The 17,768-nt window shown below is 46.8% G+C and overlaps 1 protein-coding gene across 1 annotated transcript in view; it reads left to right on the plus strand.

The window, feature by feature from the left end:
* The window catches only part of LOC127574585 (desmoglein-3-like), a 146,749-nt gene that overhangs the window by 10,556 nt on the left and 118,425 nt on the right, over positions 1-17,768 (plus strand). The window contains exons 2-5 of the mRNA XM_052023702.1: positions 6,145-6,247; positions 8,802-9,013; positions 13,133-13,264; positions 16,677-16,832. Of these exons, the coding sequence (XP_051879662.1) occupies positions 6,145-6,247; positions 8,802-9,013; positions 13,133-13,264; positions 16,677-16,832 (603 nt within the window). The remainder of the gene's footprint in view (positions 1-6,144; positions 6,248-8,801; positions 9,014-13,132; positions 13,265-16,676; positions 16,833-17,768) is intronic.

Below are 17,768 nucleotides of genomic sequence, written 5' to 3' on the forward strand. Positions count from 1 at the left end.
CAGGGCTCCTAGGATCTAGCGTCTTCAGCTGCTTCACCAATGACCTTCCTTCCATCAGGAGTTTCAAGTTCAAGTTTATTGCCATGGTCATGCATACCCAGGGTATAAAATGCAGTGAAAATGAGCTCTTTGCAGCAGCAGCACAGTACATTACAAACATGATGAATATTAATGACATAAACTTAAATTAAGATAAATTATACTTACATGGCAGAATAAATAAAAGTAAACATAACAACGTTCCTGCAAGTTGAGGGAGATACAGTCCGAGGTAGAATTAGGGTCTTTCAGGTGGGTTCAAGACCGTGACGGCAGTGGGGAAGAAGCTGTTTTTGAACCTTGAGGTGAGGGTCTTCAGGCTCCTGTACCTCCTGCCTGATGGCAGCATCGAGAAGAGGGCACGGCCCGGATGGCGGGGGTCCTTAATGATAGATGTCACCTTCCTGAGACATCGCCCCTTGTCGATGCCGTTGATGGTGGGGACAGTGGGATGTTCAATAATGATTGTCTGATGTTCAGTTCCATTCACACTCCTCAACAAACCTCATATTCTGCCTGGGTAGTCTACAACCCAATGGCTTGAACATTGAATTCTCCAATTTCAGGAATGGACGGCAATAGCATTCATGCCACAAAAGTGCCAGGCAATGACAAACAAGAGAGACCTTAACCATCTATCTTTGACAATGATGGCATTACACCACTAAGTCCCCCAGCATCAATATCCTGAGATCGCTATGGACCAGAAGTTGAACTGGACCAGCCACATAAGTACTATGGGTACAAGAGAAGGTATCCAAGGTACCTGGATAGGAAAGGTTTGAAGGGATACAGGCCAAACACTGGCAAATGGGACTAGCTTAGATGGGCATCTTGGTCAGCGTGGACCAGTTGGGCTGAATGGCCTGTTTCCATGCTGTATGTCTCTATGATTCTGTAAGAGCAGATTGGACACTGGATATCTTGCAGTGAGTGACTCACTTCCCGACAGCATAAAGCCTTTCCATCATTTGCAAGGCAGTACAGGAGTGCCATAGAGGTAGCCTCACACCGCGAGAGACATGGGTTCAATCCCGGCCATGGGTGCTGTCTGTGTGGAGTTTGCATGTTCTCCCTGTGACTGCATGGGTTTCCCCCGGGTGCTCCAGTTTCCACCCAAAGACTGCAGGTTGGTAGGTTAATTGGCTGCTGTAAACTGTACCTCGTGTGTAGATAAAGGTAGAACCTGAGGAGGCTGTTGAGGAAGTGGGGAGAATAGAAAGGATTAATGTAGGATTAGTGTAAATGGGTGGTTGATGATCAGCAGGTACTTAGTGTCATAGAGCAATACAGCACACACAGGCCCTTCAGCCCAACCAGTCCATGCCGACCACGGTGCCTACCCAGCTAGTCCCAATTTCCTGCATTCAGCCCATATCCCTCCGAGCCCCACCTCTCCATGTTACCTATCCAAGTGCTTCTTAAATGATACTATTGTACCTGCCTCAACCACTTCCTCTGGCAGCTTGTTCCATATACTGACCACCCTCTGTGTGAAAAAGGTGCCTTTTAAATCTTTCCCCTCTCACCCTAAACCTATGCCCCCTAGTCCTGGACTCCCCTACCCTGGGGAAAAGACTGTTACCATCCACCTTATCAATGCCTCTCATAATTTTAAACACTTCCGTAAGGTCTCCCCTCATTCTCCTACATTCCAAGTGATAAAGACCTAGACTGGCCAACCTCTCCCTATAACTCAGGCCCTCGAGTCCTGGCGACATCCTCGTAAATCTCCTCTTCACTCTTTCTAACTACATTTTTTTTAAGATATCTTTATTAGTCACATGTACATCAAGACACACAGTAAAATGCATCTTTCACGTAGAGTGCTCTGGGGGCAGACCGCAAGTGTCGCCACGCTTCTGGCGCCAACATAGCACACCCACAACTTCCTAACCTGTATGTCTTTGGAATGTGGGAGGAAACCAGAGCACCCGGAGGAAACCCACACAGACATGGGGAAAACGTACAAGCTCCTTGCAGACGGTGGACGGAATTGAACCCAGGACGCTGGCACTGTAATAGTGTTACGCTAACCACTACACTACCTTGCCTGCTAATACCCAATACCCAACGTCCAATCTGCTCTTATAGAGTCACAGAGTCATACAGCATAGAAACAGGCCCTTCGGCCCAACTGGTCCATGCTGACCAAGATTCCCATCTAAGCTAGTCCCATTCACCCACGTATGACCCCCTATCCCTCTAAACCTTTCCTATCTGTGTATCTTTTAAATATTATTATTGTAAATGTTGTTATATTAATAGGGAGTTCTTGAAAGGGTAGATGTGGGGAAGATATTTCTTCTGTGGGAGAATCTAAGATGAAGGAATCACTTTTTAAAAGGTATGGTTCATCCACTGAAGAAAGATATTCACTGAAGGTTAAAGAAGTCTTTGAATTCTGCTTACTTTGGGAAAGAGGACTTTTGAACTTTCGTAAGGCAAAGGTAGATCATTGACAAGTAAGTGATGTGAAAGGCCACCAGGGTAGATAAGAATGCAAAGTTGAGATGACAATCAGCCATGATCTTCTTAAATAGTGGGCTAGCATTAATGGGCTGAGTGGCTTCCACTGGCTCCTAGTATGCTTGTATTTCAGAAGCAAGGTCATGCAGATTGGAACTGGAATTGTTTATTGTTTTCACGTCAATACCAAGATACAGTGAAAAGCTGTTTGCGTGCCATCCAGACAGATCATGTCATACATAGTCACATTGAGGTAGTGTAAAAGGAAACCAGAATGCAGAATATAGTGTTACAGTTACAGAGAAAGTGCAGCGCAGGTAGACAATAAGGTGCAAGGGCCAAGATGAGGTGGATTGTGAGATCAAGAGTTCATCTTTATCATAAAAGATGCTGATAAACAGCGTGATAGAAACTGTCCTTGAGCCTGGTGTTGCGTGTTCTCAAGCTTTTGTATCTTCTGCCCGACGGGATCTTGATTCATGCTGATTTAAAATTACCTTTATTAAAAACTTCAATCACTGTTTGACAAACTGGTTTAGTGCCGTCGAGTCGGAAATGGATTTAATTTGGGAGCCCGGCATTGTGCGTGAGAGACGGGAGACAAGTGTTGTCATGCCCTGCGGTACAGGCAGAGGAAAGGGCAGAATTACAAGGCAGTTCCTTGTGGAAATCTGTTCAGTTATCATCTCTGAATCTTGCCAGCTGCCAAGCAATTTAAAACCGCAGCTTTACTTGCTAACATTTGGCAGTCTACGGGCAAAGAGCAGAATCGTGATGTTGATGAGATAATCTATCAACAAGCTAAGATAAATGGGCTGAATGGAATCTTGCTGTGCTGTGTCATTCCAAGATTACAGCTGCTGGAATCCTTCCATATGGTAGTCAGAAGTTCATTTCATATAGTTATCACCCCACCCACCAATTAATAAGAACATCAACAGAAGTAGGAGTTTTTTTTTCAATAAATTCATTCCAGGGATGTGGGCTTCGCGGGCTGAGCCAACATTTACTTGCCTAACCCTAGTTGCCCCTGAGAAGGTGGTGGTGAGCTGCCTTCTTGAACCGATGCAGTCCTTGAGGTGTGGGTACACCCAGGGTGGTGGTCGGGAGGGAGTTCTGGGATTTTGACCCAGTGACAGTGAAGGAACGGCGAGATATTTCAAAGTCAGGATGGTGTGAGGCTTGGAGGACAACTTCCAAGGGGTGGTGTTCCCCGTGCTTTTGCAGCCCTTGTCCTTGTAGCTGAGTTGGGAAGATGCTATTTATGGAGTATTTCTGAGGCTGACCTTTTACCTCACCGCCACTTTCCTGCAATCACCCCATATTTCTCTCATAATCCAGAAATTTAAGTGATTATCAGTGTGTTGGAACCAATTGCAACCGGCAGCTACAACTTCCATTTGCTTATTGCTCTTAGTGTAGTAAAACTTTTCTAAAACCTTTCATTGGTGCCCCAAAAAGGATAGCACAGTGACACAGTTAACCTCACAGCTCCAGAGACCCAGGATCAATCCTGACCTCTGGTGCTGTCTGTGTGGAGTTTGCACGTTCTCCCTGCAACTGCATGGGTTTCCCTCAGGGGTTCCTGGTTTCCTCCCACATCTGGATGATGTGTGAGTTGGTAGGTAAATTGCCCCTAGTGTGCAGGTAGAATCTGGAGGAAGTTGATGGGAACGTGAGGAGAATAAGAGTTGGAGTTGGGTGCTTGATGGTTTGCATGGACTCACTGGGCTGTAGGACGAGTCCCCAGGCTGTGTGACTCTGACTTTATGCAGCCTCAGGCGACATTAATCATGCTCAAAGGGATAGCTTTCAACAATGGAAGAGTGTGGGGAGGTTGGGGCGGCACGGTAGCATAACAGTTAGTGCGACACTATTCCAGCGCCAGCAATTGGGGTTCGATTCCCGCCGCTGTCTGTAAGGAGTTTGTACGTTCTCCCCGTGTCTGCGTGGATTTCCTCCGGGTGCTCAGGTTTCCTCCCACATTCTAAAGACGTATGGGTAGGTTAACATGGGTTTAAAATGGGCGGCATGGACTTGTTGGGCCGAAAGGGCCTGTTACTGTGCTGTATATAAAAAAAATAAGTTTTGGGAGAGAGTTCTAAGTTCCAGTTCGAGTTTATTGTTGTCATAGCCATACATATACAGGGTATAAGTATCCCGCTGTTCGAAGACTGTTGACTGGTTCCCTAGTACGATAAGGCAGGCTCTTGACCTCACAATCTAACCCATTATGACCTTGTACCTTACTGTCTACCTGCACTGCACTTTCTCTGTAGCTGTTACACTTTATTCTACATTCTGTTACTGTTCTACTTTGTACTACCTTGAGGCGCTGTTGCAATGAATTGATCTGTATGGACGGTATCCAAGATAGGTTTTTCACTGTACCTTGGTACATGTGACAATAATAAACCAATTTAATTTACCAATTTAATTTAATTAATATAATTTAATTTATAAATGCCACAAAAACTAGCTTCATTCAGCAGCAGCACAGTGCAATACAGGACAGGGACAAACATGTTAACATAAACTTAAATTTACACAAATTATACACAATTTACACAGCAGAATAAACAACAAATTAAACGTAACAACACTAGTGCAAGTTGAGAGAGAGAGAGAGAGAGAGAGAGAGAGAAACAAATACAGTCCAAGGCAGTGATGGGGTTTTTCAGGTGGGTTCAAGAACCTGACGGCAGTGGGGAAGAAGCTGTTGTTGAACCTTGAGGTGTGGGTCTTCAGGCTCCTGTACCTCCTGCATCGAGAAGAGGGCACGGTCCAGATGGTGGGGCTCCCTGATGATGGTTGCCACCTTCCTGAGACATCGCCTCTTGTAGATGTCCTCGCTGGAGGGGAGAGCTGTACCCGTGATGGAACTGGCCTCTGTGCACTGGAGTTTCCACACCAGGCCGTGATGCAGCCAGTCAGAAGGCTTTTCACTGTACAGTGGTAGAAGTCTGTCAGAGTCTTCGATGAGCTGCCAAATCTCCTTAAACTTCTCAGAGCTCAGGGCCTTTGCAGCTGATAGTGAAGCTACTAACAACGGAATGATGATATTAAATGAAAGACCTTACACTTCTTGACAAGGGAAATGGACCCATTGTATTTTTCCTTGCTCGTGTTGTGCTACCAGCTTCTTGACTGTATCAGCTGTGGTTCACGTGCTTCTCCGTTTTGACAGCGAGAGTTGTAGTCTCACTCCAGGGACTAACTCGCAAAGGCTAAAAGAATGGCAGACTGCCAAGGGCTGCTGCTCTTCATATGAGGGCTTAGAATTATGTCAAATCCCTCAAGCAGCACTATATTGCTGTTCTCCACAGAGGCAGGCTGGCATGTATCATTCATCAACACCAATAAAAGCAGATTATCTTGCAATTAATACATTGCTTTTTGAGGCTGCTCATTATATGTCAATTAACTACTGCATTTTCTATATTACGACATAATAGAAGTATTTTATTGGTGGTAAAATGCTGCTAGGATTAAGAGTACTACAGAAAAAGAGATTGCATTTCTAATTGTGCAATTGGCAGGTACATTTGTGGTTAATTCACAATGTCAACACAACACAAAGTTGTAGCTTTGCATATAGTTGTTTACTGAAAGTATTTTTCCGTTGTGCCATTCCAGGTGTGTTCTCAAACTGGACAATGCTGCAAGAAAGGGTTTGCAAAACACGAGTTCAAGGCCGTGGTTCCTCCACAGGTGTTAAAGGGGAAAGTTGTACTTAAAGGTGATGTTAATTATAATACTTCATGGCATTAACAAGTGTTTACAGCCCGGACAAAGGCCGTTCAGCTCTACTGGTCCATGCTGGTCTTTATTCTGCACATGAACTTCTTCCCACTACCTTTTCCCTCTGTCAACAATTCCTCCCATTCATTCATCCAGGCAAAAGCCCATATGACCATAGGATATAGGAGCAGAATCAGGTCATTCGGCCCATCGAATCTGCTTCACCATTCAATTATGGCTGTTTTTTCTCAACCCCATTCTCCTGCCTTCTCCCCCTAACCCCTAACCCTCTTACCAATCAAGAACCTATCAACCTCACCCAATGACTTGGCCTCCACAGCCCTCTGTGGCAACAAATTCCACAGATTCACCACCCTCTGGTTGAAGAAATTCCTCCTCATCTCAGTTTTAAAGGGACGCCCCTCTATTCTGAGGCTGTGCCCTCGGATCCCAGACTCTCCTACTGATGGAAACATCCTCTCCATAGCCCCACACGCTACCCACACAGATCATTTCTAAACTTAAGTACATTGAGGTAGCACAAGGGGAATGCAATAACAGAATGTAGAATGTAGCGTTGCAGTTACAAAGAAAGTGCAGTGCAGATAAGTATATTCCAGGGCAAGTGCAGTGCATTGAAATAATAGTTCTGACTTGACTAGGGATTTTTCATGCCAGTTTATAAAATAGAACTTAAATTTGACCACAGCAGTTTCCCAGTGTCTGCCCTATCTAAACCTGCCATGATCTTGTATACCTCCTATTGAAGCTGCTCCTTTTCAAGACTGTACCTGACATCCTTCGTGAATTATCATGTTGGTTTTTATTCCCATAATAGCCGTAGAATTTCCCTGCTGTAGTTAGGGCAGAGATCTGAGGGAGTGACACATAAATCAGCCTGATTCAAGTGGTCCAAGGGAGACACAAATTCTGCGGATGCTGGAATCTGGAGCAATACACAAGAAGTGCTGGAGGAACTCAGCAGGTCAGGCAGCATCCGTGGAGGGAAATAAACAGTCGACGTTTCGGGTCAAGACCCTTCATCGGGACTGGAAAGAAAGAGGGTAGAAGCCAGAATAAGAAGGTGGGGGGAGGGGGAGGAGCACACGCAGGCAGGGGATGGGTGAGTTCAGGTGAGGGGGGGAAGGTAGGTGGGTGGGGGAGGGAGAGGAGATGTAATAAGCCAAGAGGTGATGGGTAGAAGAGGCAAAGGGCTGAAGGAGGAGGAATCCGGTAGGAGAGGGCAGTGGACCGTGGAATAAAGGATGGGGGAGGGGAGGAGAGGAGAGGAGATGGGCAGGTCATCAAGGTGGGGGAAGGGAGCCTCAGGAATAAGGGAAGACAAAGGAGTGGGGGGGGGGTGAAGAAAAAGGGGAGGGGTTACAGGGTTAGAGAAATCGATGTTGAGGTCGTCAGGTTGAAGACTCCCAAGGCAGAATATGAAGTGTTGTTCCTCCAGTCTGCGTCTAGCTCAATGTAGTAGAGAAGGCTGTGGACAGACATGTCATTATGGGAGTGGGATGTGGAATTGAAATGGCTGGCCACCGGGAGGTCCTGGCTGTTGCGGCGGATGGAGCAAAGAATCAAGAACTTGTGTAGTTCTTGACTACTGGTGAGGCAGCATCCCCATCACAAAGTCACTTACACAGAGGGAGAAAGGTTTCTGGACTTCCCAGTTTGTCTGGTTCTTGAGGAAGCCAGTGTAATGACTCTGTATATTTGAGCAGGTGGAGTTTAATCCAGCCAAGTGTGTGTGTTGCACTTTGGGAGATCAGTTAATGACAGAACCCTTAACAGCATTGATGTATAGAGGGATCTTTGAGGTCAAAGTCCATAGCTCCCTGAAAGTGGCTGCACAAGTTGATAGGGAGGGAAAGAAGCTTGCCTTTATCGGCCAAGGCATTGAGTTCACGAGATAAGAAGTTATGCTGCATCTTTATAAAACACTGGTTTGGCCGCATCTGGAGTATTGCATTCAGTTCTGGTCGCCCATTATGGGAAGGATGTGGAGGCTTTGGAGAGGGTGCAGAAGAGGTTCACCAGGATGCTGCCTGGATTAGAGGACATGAGGTAAAAAGAGAAGTTGGACAAACTTGCGCTGTTTCCTCTGGAGCGGCGGAGGCTGAGGGGAGACCTGATAGAAGTTTATAAAATTATGAGAGTCATAAATATGGCAGACAGTCAGAATCTTTTTGCTAGGGTAGAAATGTTTTGATACTAGAGGGCATAGCTTTAAGGTGAGTAGGGGGTAAGTTTAAAGGGGATATGTGGGGCAAGTTTTTTACACAGAGAGTGGTGGGTGCCTGGAACGGGCTGCCAGGGGTGGGGGTGGAAGCAGATACAACAGTGGTGTTTAAGAGGCTGTTAGACAGACACATGAATATGCAGGGATTGGAGGGATATGGATCATGTGCGGGCAGAAGACACTTAGTTTAATTTGGCATCATGTTTGCCACAGACATGGTGGGCCGTAGGGTCTGTTCCTGTGCTGTACTGTTCTATGTTCTTGTTTCCAATATCCTGATGAAAAATTGTTTTCTTTTTAATTCCAGTGAAATTTAACGATTGCAGTCTGGGAGAGCACATAAGTTTGCATACCAATGACTTCAATTTTGGAATCCATTCCAATGGTAAGGTATATGCAACTCATACCCAAAACATCAGCTCAACATATCACTTCAAAGTCTTGGCAAGGGATTTAAAAACACACAAGAAATGGAAAGTTCCTGTCATTTTAGTGCCTTCAGCAGACAAAGCAAAGAAGGTAAGAGATGCCATTTAATCAGGTTAATTTGCAACTCATTGTGATGTTCTGGGGCCGTGGACTGAATGCACTCGTTCTTTTTCCCGGGGAAAGAGAATCAAGAACTAGAAGGCATAGGATTAAGGTGAGAGGGGAGAGATTTAAAGGGGACCTGAGGGGCAACTTCTTCACACAGAGGGTGGTGCATATATGGAATGAGCTGCCAAAGGAACTGGGTGAGGCAGGTACAATAACAACATTTAAAAGACAGGTAAGAGATCTTTATCAGTCACATGTACATCAAAACACACAGTGAAATGCATCTTTTGTGTAGGGTGTTCTGGGGGCAGCCCACAAGTGTCACCACGCTTCTGGCGCCAACATAGCACGCCCACAGCTTCCTAACCCGTACGTCTTTGGAATGTGGGAGGAAACCGGAGCACCCGGAGGAAACCCACGCAGACACGGGGGGAACGTACAAACTCCTTGCAGACAGCAGCCGGTATTGAACCCGGGTCGCTGGCGCTATAAAGCGTTGTGCTAACCCCTACACTACCGTGCCTGCTGTGTACATGGATAGAATAGGTTTAGAGGGATATGGGCCAAACACTGGCAAATGGGACTAGCTTAGCTGGGAATCTTGGTCAGCATGGACCAGTTGGGCTGAAGGGCCTGTTTCCATGCTGTATGGCTCTATGAATCTATGACTATGACATTCTGTACATCCTCCATCTCGGTTACAGAGGGAATTATGCTTTTGATCACATTTGTGTTTGCTTCTTTATTCTTGTTCCTTGGAGTCATACAGCACACATATAGGCAAGAAACCATTTTTTTATACCCCTACACTGATCCCATTTTTCATTCTCCCCCATCAACACCCCCAGATTTTACCATCCAGGGGACAATTTACAATGGCCAATTAACACGCCTTTGGGGTGTGGGAGGAAACCAGAGCATCCGGGGGGGGGTGGGGGGTGGGGGGGGCGTTGGGGGTGCTGGTAAACCCACACGGTCACAGGGAGAACTTGCAAACTCCACACGCAGACAGCGCCGGAGGTCAGGATCGAACCCGGGTCTCCGGCGCAGTGAGGCAGCTGTGCCATTCACAATCCCTGCACACAAAACCATCTGTGGACTTGCTGTGTCAGTTCTGACCTACGTGTAATCAATGTCATCCAGACAGGAGGGAGAAAGACTTCACTTGAGCACATTCTAGACTTCAATTCCATTTTAACCGTCCATGTAGAACCATTCCAATCAGTCCCATTCCTTACTTCCTCACAAATAACTCTCTCTCTCATTCTGACTAATTCCCTTTTGAATGCCCTGGTTGCTTCCGCTTCCACAAGCAGAGAGTTGCAGATCATCGACACCTGTGTGCGAGGGAAACAGTCTATCCCTGTGTCCCATTTGTATGTTTTATCCAAGAAATTTCATTATCCCCTGGTCCTCGGACCATCAGCTAATGGGAACAGCTTCCCTTGTCTACCTGACCTCCCCTGTCTCTCTCCCTCAGTCTCCTCTCTTCCCACCTGAATCTCACAGTCACAGAGGAAAGAACAAACTGCTGGAGGATAGAAGTGATTTGATGGAGATTTATAAGCATTAAAGACGTGGATGGGCTGCCAATCGATACATAGATAGAGGGACACGGGACTGACAGAAAACGTCTAGTAATGTTGCTCCAAACTGGTTCAATCAGCTCAGAATCGGAATGACTGGTACACGTCGTGAAATTTGTTGTTTTGCGGCAGCAGTACAGTGCGAGACATAAAAATTACTGTAAGGTACAAAAGTAAATAAATGGTGCAAAAAAGGACTAACGAGGGAGTGTTCATGGGTTCATGGACCATTCAGAAATCTGATGGCGGAGGGGAAGAAGCTGTTCCTGAATCATTGAGTGTGGGTCTTCGGGCTCCTGTACCTCCTCCCTGATGGTAGTAACGAGAGGAGGGCGTGTCCCGGATGGTGAGAGTCCTTAGTGATGGATGCCGCCTTCTTGAGGCACCGCCTCTTGAAGATGTCCTCGATGGTGGGGAAGGGTTGTGCCCGTGATGGAGCTGGCTGAGTCTACAACCCTCTATCCCTGATCTGTTCCAGGCTGCATTTGGTAGTCATGTTAAATCATCTTTGTTCTGCATTCTCTCACTGCAAGCCAGCAGTTAGGACGCGTCTTTTTTGCTCCAGATTCCAGCATCTGCAGTCTGCTGTGTCTCCATTTTGATCCACTCCATGTGGCGTTAATTGATGTAAGTTACGCTCCTGTTTAAAGAACAGCAACATAATTAAGATAGCCAAGGGTCTTTTCACCAGGGCAGGGGAGTCTAGAACTAGGGGGCACAGGTTTAAGGCGAGAAGGGAGAAATTTAAAGGGGATTAGTGGTTAGCGTAACGCTATTACAGTGCCAGCGACCCAGGTTCAATTCCGGTCGCTGTCTGTAAGGAGTTTGTACTTTCTCCCTGGGTCTACATGGATTTCCTCCAGGTGGTCTGGTTTCCTCCCATATTCCAAAGACATACGGGTTAGGAAGTTGTGGGCATGCTATGTTGGCGCCAGAAGCGTGGTGACACTTGCGGGCTGCCCCCAGAACACTCTACGCAAAAAGATGCATTTCGCTGTGTGTTTTGATGTACATGTGACTAATAAGGAAATCTTATCTAAAGTTTTTTACCCAGACAGTGGTGGGTGTGTGGAACAAGCTGCCAGAAGAGGTAGTAGAGGCGGGTACAATTGCAATGTTAAAGTGGCTTTTGCAAAAGTGGCTTTTGGACAGATCAATAGGAAATGTTTAGAGGAATACGGGCTTAATCTGGGCGAATGGGATTGTGTAGATAGGCATCACAGTCAGCATGGATGAGATGGGCCAAAAGGCCCCATTCCTGCGCTGTCTGATTCTATGATTCATACCTCTAGAAGCCAGCCAAATTGTAAATGGTCACGCAGACCCCTGACACAGGAGTTGGACAGAATTGTTTCCACTGGAAAAGTTACTGGGATCTAGGTTGCTTAACCCCAAAAAGTATGAGGAGCGTTTGTCAGCTCTTGGACTGTACTCACTGGAGTACAGAAGAATGAGAGGGGACCTCATAGCGACATTTAAAATGTTGATAGGAAAGGACAGAGTAGATGTGGCTAGGCTGTTTCCCTTGGTGGGTGAGTCCAGGACCAGAGGGCACAATCTTAGAATTAGAGGGTACAGTTTCAAAACAGAGATGAGGAAAAATTTCTTTAGCCAGAGGGTGGTGAATTTGTGGAACTCCTTGCCACGTACAGCAGTGGAGGCCAGATCAGTGTGGGCATTCAAGGAGGAGATAGATAGATATCTAAATAGTCAGGATATCAAGGGATATGGGGATAAGGCCGGAAATTGGGATTAGAATAGGTTTTTTTTCCTTCCCCCATTCCCCATTTCTTATTGCTATTTCCCTTTCTTTGAGGCAGACTCGATGGGCCGAATGGCCTGCTTCTGCTCCCTTGTCTTGTGATCTTGTGAAAAGCCAGTTCCTTGAAGTGGCTGAAAGTGAGTTAGATGGACAGCTCAGTACTTCACGGAAACCAGCCTCCCCTCCACGGACCCTGTCTACACTTCTTGCTGCCTCAGTAAAGCAGCCAATGTAATCAAAGACCCCACCCACCCCGGACTCCCTCTCTTCTCCCTCCTCCTATTGGGCAGAAGATACAAAAGCCTGAAATCATGTACCACCAGGCTCAAGGACAGCTTCTATCCCACTGTTATAAGACCAGTGAAAGGACCTCTTGTATGATAAGATGGATTCTTGACCTCACAATCTACCTCATCATGGCCCTTGCACATTGTCTACCTGCACTGCACTTTCTCTGTAGCTATAACACTATATTTCTGCCTTGTGTTATTGCATTTCCCTTGTACTACCTCGATGTACTGATGTGATGAAATGATCTGCATGGAGGGCATGCTTTTCATGCCATCCATACAACTTGTCAAAGTTTTCACTGTACCTCGGTACACGTGACAATAATAAACCAACTTACCAATTTCCCATCTGTGGAGGAAGAACTTATAGGGACAAAGGCTGAAAGAACACAGTTTAAGGCACAGCTTCACCTTTCTGTTCAGCAAGTTCTGTGGTTCCGTAACATTTTTAATTGTTTTGCAGGTTTTGAAAGAAGAAGTTCCCGTCATCTATTTCCGAAAAGCTAGCCGGTCGAGACGACAGAAGAGAGAATGGATCATTCCACCAATCGACGTGAGGGAGCATGAACCACCGATGCGCAACCCCATTGGTTCGGTAAGTCACAGATACAGCACAGAAACAGCCCCTCTGGCCTGTCCACACCCACACCAGCCATCCGACACTCACCTACACTAATTCTACACTGATCACGCGTTCCTCTCCTCAGATTCTACCATGCACCTGCACACTAGAGGCAACGTCCAGCACCAATTAACCCACTGACCCGCGCACCTGTGGGCTGTGGAAGGAAACCGGATCAACCGGGGGAAACCCACACGCCGGTCAGGATCGAACCAGGGTAGCTAGACCTGTGAAGCATTAGGCCTGCTCGCTGCACCACTGGGTCACCTCCATGACGGTGAAGCTTGTCTGGTAGCTTATTGGAACCTCTAAAGTGTGTGGGCCTTAGATCTGGCTAAAATCATGAAGTGCATTTAACAAGGAATAAAATTCTTCCTTGTGGACAACAGTTAGAACATAGAACATAGAATATTACAGCACAGTACAGGCCCTTCGGCCCACAGTGTTGTGCCGACATTTTATCCTGCTCTAAGATGTACCTAACCCTTCCCTCCCACATAGCCCCCCATTTCTCTATCATTCATGTGGCTATCTAAGAGTCTCTTAAATGTCCCTAATGTATCTGTTGTGAAAGAGCGTTTGCCTCTGACAATGGAGTAAGTTGATCACAAGGTCCAGCTATCTCATTGCCACAGACTTCTACTGCGATGGCGATTGCCCTCAGGAACTAAGGAATCCTGGTGTCTAGCAACACTGAGGGCATCATGTTGGCTGAGCTGCCAATCGTGTTAAGAAATTCGGACAGATGGTAAAATGCTCTAATTTTGAACTAATAAACATAGAACGTAGAACAGTACAGCATAGGAACAGGCCCTTCAGCCCACAATGTCTGCACCAAACACAAGGCCAAATTAAACTAAATCTCTTCTGCCTGCACGTGATCCACATCTCCACTCCCTGCATATTCATGTGTCTAGCTAAATGTCTCTTGAACGTCACTATCGTATCTGCTTCCACTGCCACCACTGGCAGCACGTTCCAAGCACCCAGCACCCTCTGTGTAAAAAAAAACTTGTCCCACACATTTCCTTTAAGCTTTCTCCCTCTCACCTTAAATGCATGTCCTATAGTATTTGACATTTCTACCCTGGGATAATCATTCTGACCCCTATGTCCCCTAGTTTTGGACTCCCCTACCCTGGGGAAAAGACTAACCATGTATCTTATCTATGCCTCTCATGACCTCTGTAAGATCGCCCCTCATTCTTCTACGCTCCACGGAATAAAGACCTAGCCTGGCTGACCTCCCCTGTAACTCAGGCCCTCGAGTCCTGACAGCATCCTTGTAATGTCCATGTGACTGTCCAAATGCTTCTTAAATGCCTCCTACATAAAGTCATAGAGTCATGGACTCTTACAGCATGGAAACAGGCCCTTCGGCCCAACTTGTCCATGCCGACTGTAGCGCCCATGATTAGAGGATGCTCCAACTCCTACCATTTGACTGACATGGAGGCTCTGCAGTTGCAGCTATATAGGACCCTGGTCAGACCCCACTTGGAGTACTGTGCTCAGTTCTGGTCACCTCACCATAGGAAGGATGTGGAAGCCATAGAAAGGGTGCAGAGGAGATTTACAAGGATGTTGCCTGGATTGGGGAGCATTCCTTATGAAAACAGGTTGAGGGAACTCGGCCTTTTCTCCTTGAAGCGACGGAGGATGAAAGGTGACCTGATAGAGGTGTATAAGATGACAAGAGGCATTGATCGTGTGGATAGTCAGAGGCTTTTCCCCAGGGCTGAAATGGTTGCCACAAAAGGACACAGGTTTAAGGTGCTGGGGAGTAGGTACAGAGATGTCAGGGGTAAGTTTTTTTACTCAGAGAGTGGTGAGTGCGTGGAATGGGCTGCCGGCAACGGTGGTGGAGGCGGATACGATAGGGTCTCTTAAGAGACTTTTGGTTAGGTACATGGAGCTGAGAAAAATAGAGAGCAATGGGTAAGCCTGGTAATTTCTAAGGTAGGGACATGTTCGGCACAGCTTTGTGGGCCGAAGGGCCTGAATTGTGCTGTAGGTTTTCTATGTTTCTATGTGTACCAACTGTGCCCTTTACTCAGGTGGGGGGAGTGGGGCAGGTCTGAGATCCCTCCCCATCCCAACAAAGGATGAGGGTTTCCATAGCAGCCACCTGTGAGGCAGACGGAGTGATGTCATCGGGGGCAGGTGAGGGATGATCAGGTGTCCTTGCCTCCACGCCCGTGATCGGCGAGGGGTGCGCGGTGTGAAGCTGACCACCGGAGTCTGGCGGGTGTGTCACAGGCAGCGAGTGCGGACGGGGCTGTATCCGGAGGGTGGCTGATGGGTGTAGGTGGGGCTGGTCCGGCAGCACAACGTGACAGCAAGGCTTTGTCAACTGCCCTCGAGTCTGCTTCCTACCAGACGTGACCCCGCGTTCTGAGTTCACCCGCAGACGAACCGTGCTGTCAGTCTGTCAAACCCCCTCAGAAGTCCAGTCAGAATGCAGACGCCAGACATCTGAAGTAGAAAAAGAACATGCTGGAAATACTCTGTGTGTGTGTGTGTGCGTGCGTGCGTGCGTGCGTGCGTGTGTGTGTGCATTGTTGTGTGTGTGTATGCCTGTCCATCTGTGTCTTTGTACATGTCTGTCTGTCTGCTTGTCTGTGTGTTTGCCTGTCTGTCTGGGTCTCTGTGCATGCGTGTGTACTGTGCATCTTTTTGTCTGTGTGTGTCTTTCTGTTTGTCTGTTCCTGTGTCTGTCTGTGTGTTTGCCTGGGTGCCTGTATTTCCATGTGTCTTTCTGTCTGTGTGTATGTGTTTGTCTGTCTTTGTCTGTATCTCTATATGTCCGCGTGCCTGCCTGTCTGTTTGTGCCCGGCTGACTGTCTGTTTGTGCCTGTGTATCTGGCTGTCTGTGTCTTTGTACAGGTCTGTCTGTCTGCTTGTCTGTGTGTTTGCCTATCTGAAGTCTGAGTGCATTTGCCTGTGTGTCTGTGCACTTTTCTGCTGTGTGTGTGTGTGTGTGTGTGTGTGTGTGTGTGTGTGTGTGTGTGTGTGTGTGTGTGTGTGTGTGTGTGTGTGTGTGTGTGTGTGTGTGTGTGTGTGTGCGCGCGCGCACAACCCCCTCATACTTTAAGGGGGTTGGGAGGTATTGGCACCACTCGTTCTTGGATGGGAGGGAGCAGAACTTCACAAGCACAGACTGGGACAAGTTGGGGTAGAGGGGGGATTGGCCACTCACTAGTGTGTGGGAGGAGGTTGTGAAGGGGGCAGATCGGAGGCTTGGAGGGAATGGAGGAAGGGGGAGCTGACGGAATTGGATTTTGCAGAAAATGACAGTGATACAATTCCCCTGTTGGAGAACAAATGCACTCATCAATCATTCATGTCTTAACTGCAATAAACCTCTCACCTATTGTTTCTTTAGATTTTCTCCGACATTGAACAATATGGAAAATTAACCTATGCCCTCAGTGGCCCAGGAGCAGACCAGCCCCCAGTCAACATGTTTGTGATTGATCCTTATACTGGTAATATAAATATCACAGGGCAAGTGGATCGTGAACTGAATCCAGAGTTCCGGGTAAGTTTCAATCACTGGACCCACCTCTGAAGTAGAAAGAGAAATTATGTTCCTACGTTGGGCTGAGAATGTTAATCCAGTTCAAATGCAGTCAAAGTTGAGTTTATTGTCATATGCACAAGTACATGTGTGCACAGGTGCAAAGGAAAACTTCCTTGCAGCAGCGTCACAGGCACAGAGCATCAGATAAGCAGCATTCACAAGAAAAACATAATTTGAGCATAAATTATACAAGAAAGGACACAATTCCAACAGTAAATTAATCCATTGTAGTGCAATGTAGTTGCCATTCTGACGTAGTGATAAGTGTTGTTCAGGTTGGTTCAAGAACTGAATGGTTGAAGGGAAGTAGCTGTTTCTGAACCTGGTGGTGTGGGACTTCAGGCTTCTGTACCTCCTGCCCAATGGTAGTTGCGAGAAGAGGGCACGGCCCGGATGGTGGGGATCTTTGATGATGGATGTTGCCTTCTTGAGGCAGTGCCTCCTGTAGACACTACCGATGGTGGGGAGGGATGTGCCCGTGATGTATTGGGCTGAGTCCACTACTCTCTGCAGCTTCTTACGTTCCTGCGCATTCGAATTGCCGTCCCAGACCACGATGCAACCAGTCAGAGATACTTTCAACAGTACATCTGTAGAAGTTTGTTAGCATGTTCGGTGACAAGCCGAACCTCCTTAACCTAAGTATGACAATGATTAACAAATCCATTTGGCTGGCCACCTCAGTTCACAAGATCAAGAATTCCATCCCATTGTCCACTTTTGATCCAGATGCAAATAGACATTTGAAAGAGAATTTTTTTGTTTGCTATTTTTTATAGGTTGTGGATACCTTTGGCTAGCCCACTGGGAAATGCCTTGGGATGTTTACAATTTTGTATCAATACAAGTTGCATTTATCTTGTAGAGAAGGTAGGGACCGGAATACAATTCCAT

This window comes from Pristis pectinata, chromosome 9 (genome assembly GCF_009764475.1).
Source record: "Pristis pectinata isolate sPriPec2 chromosome 9, sPriPec2.1.pri, whole genome shotgun sequence".
NCBI classification, from domain to species: Eukaryota; Metazoa; Chordata; class Chondrichthyes; order Rhinopristiformes; family Pristidae; genus Pristis; species Pristis pectinata.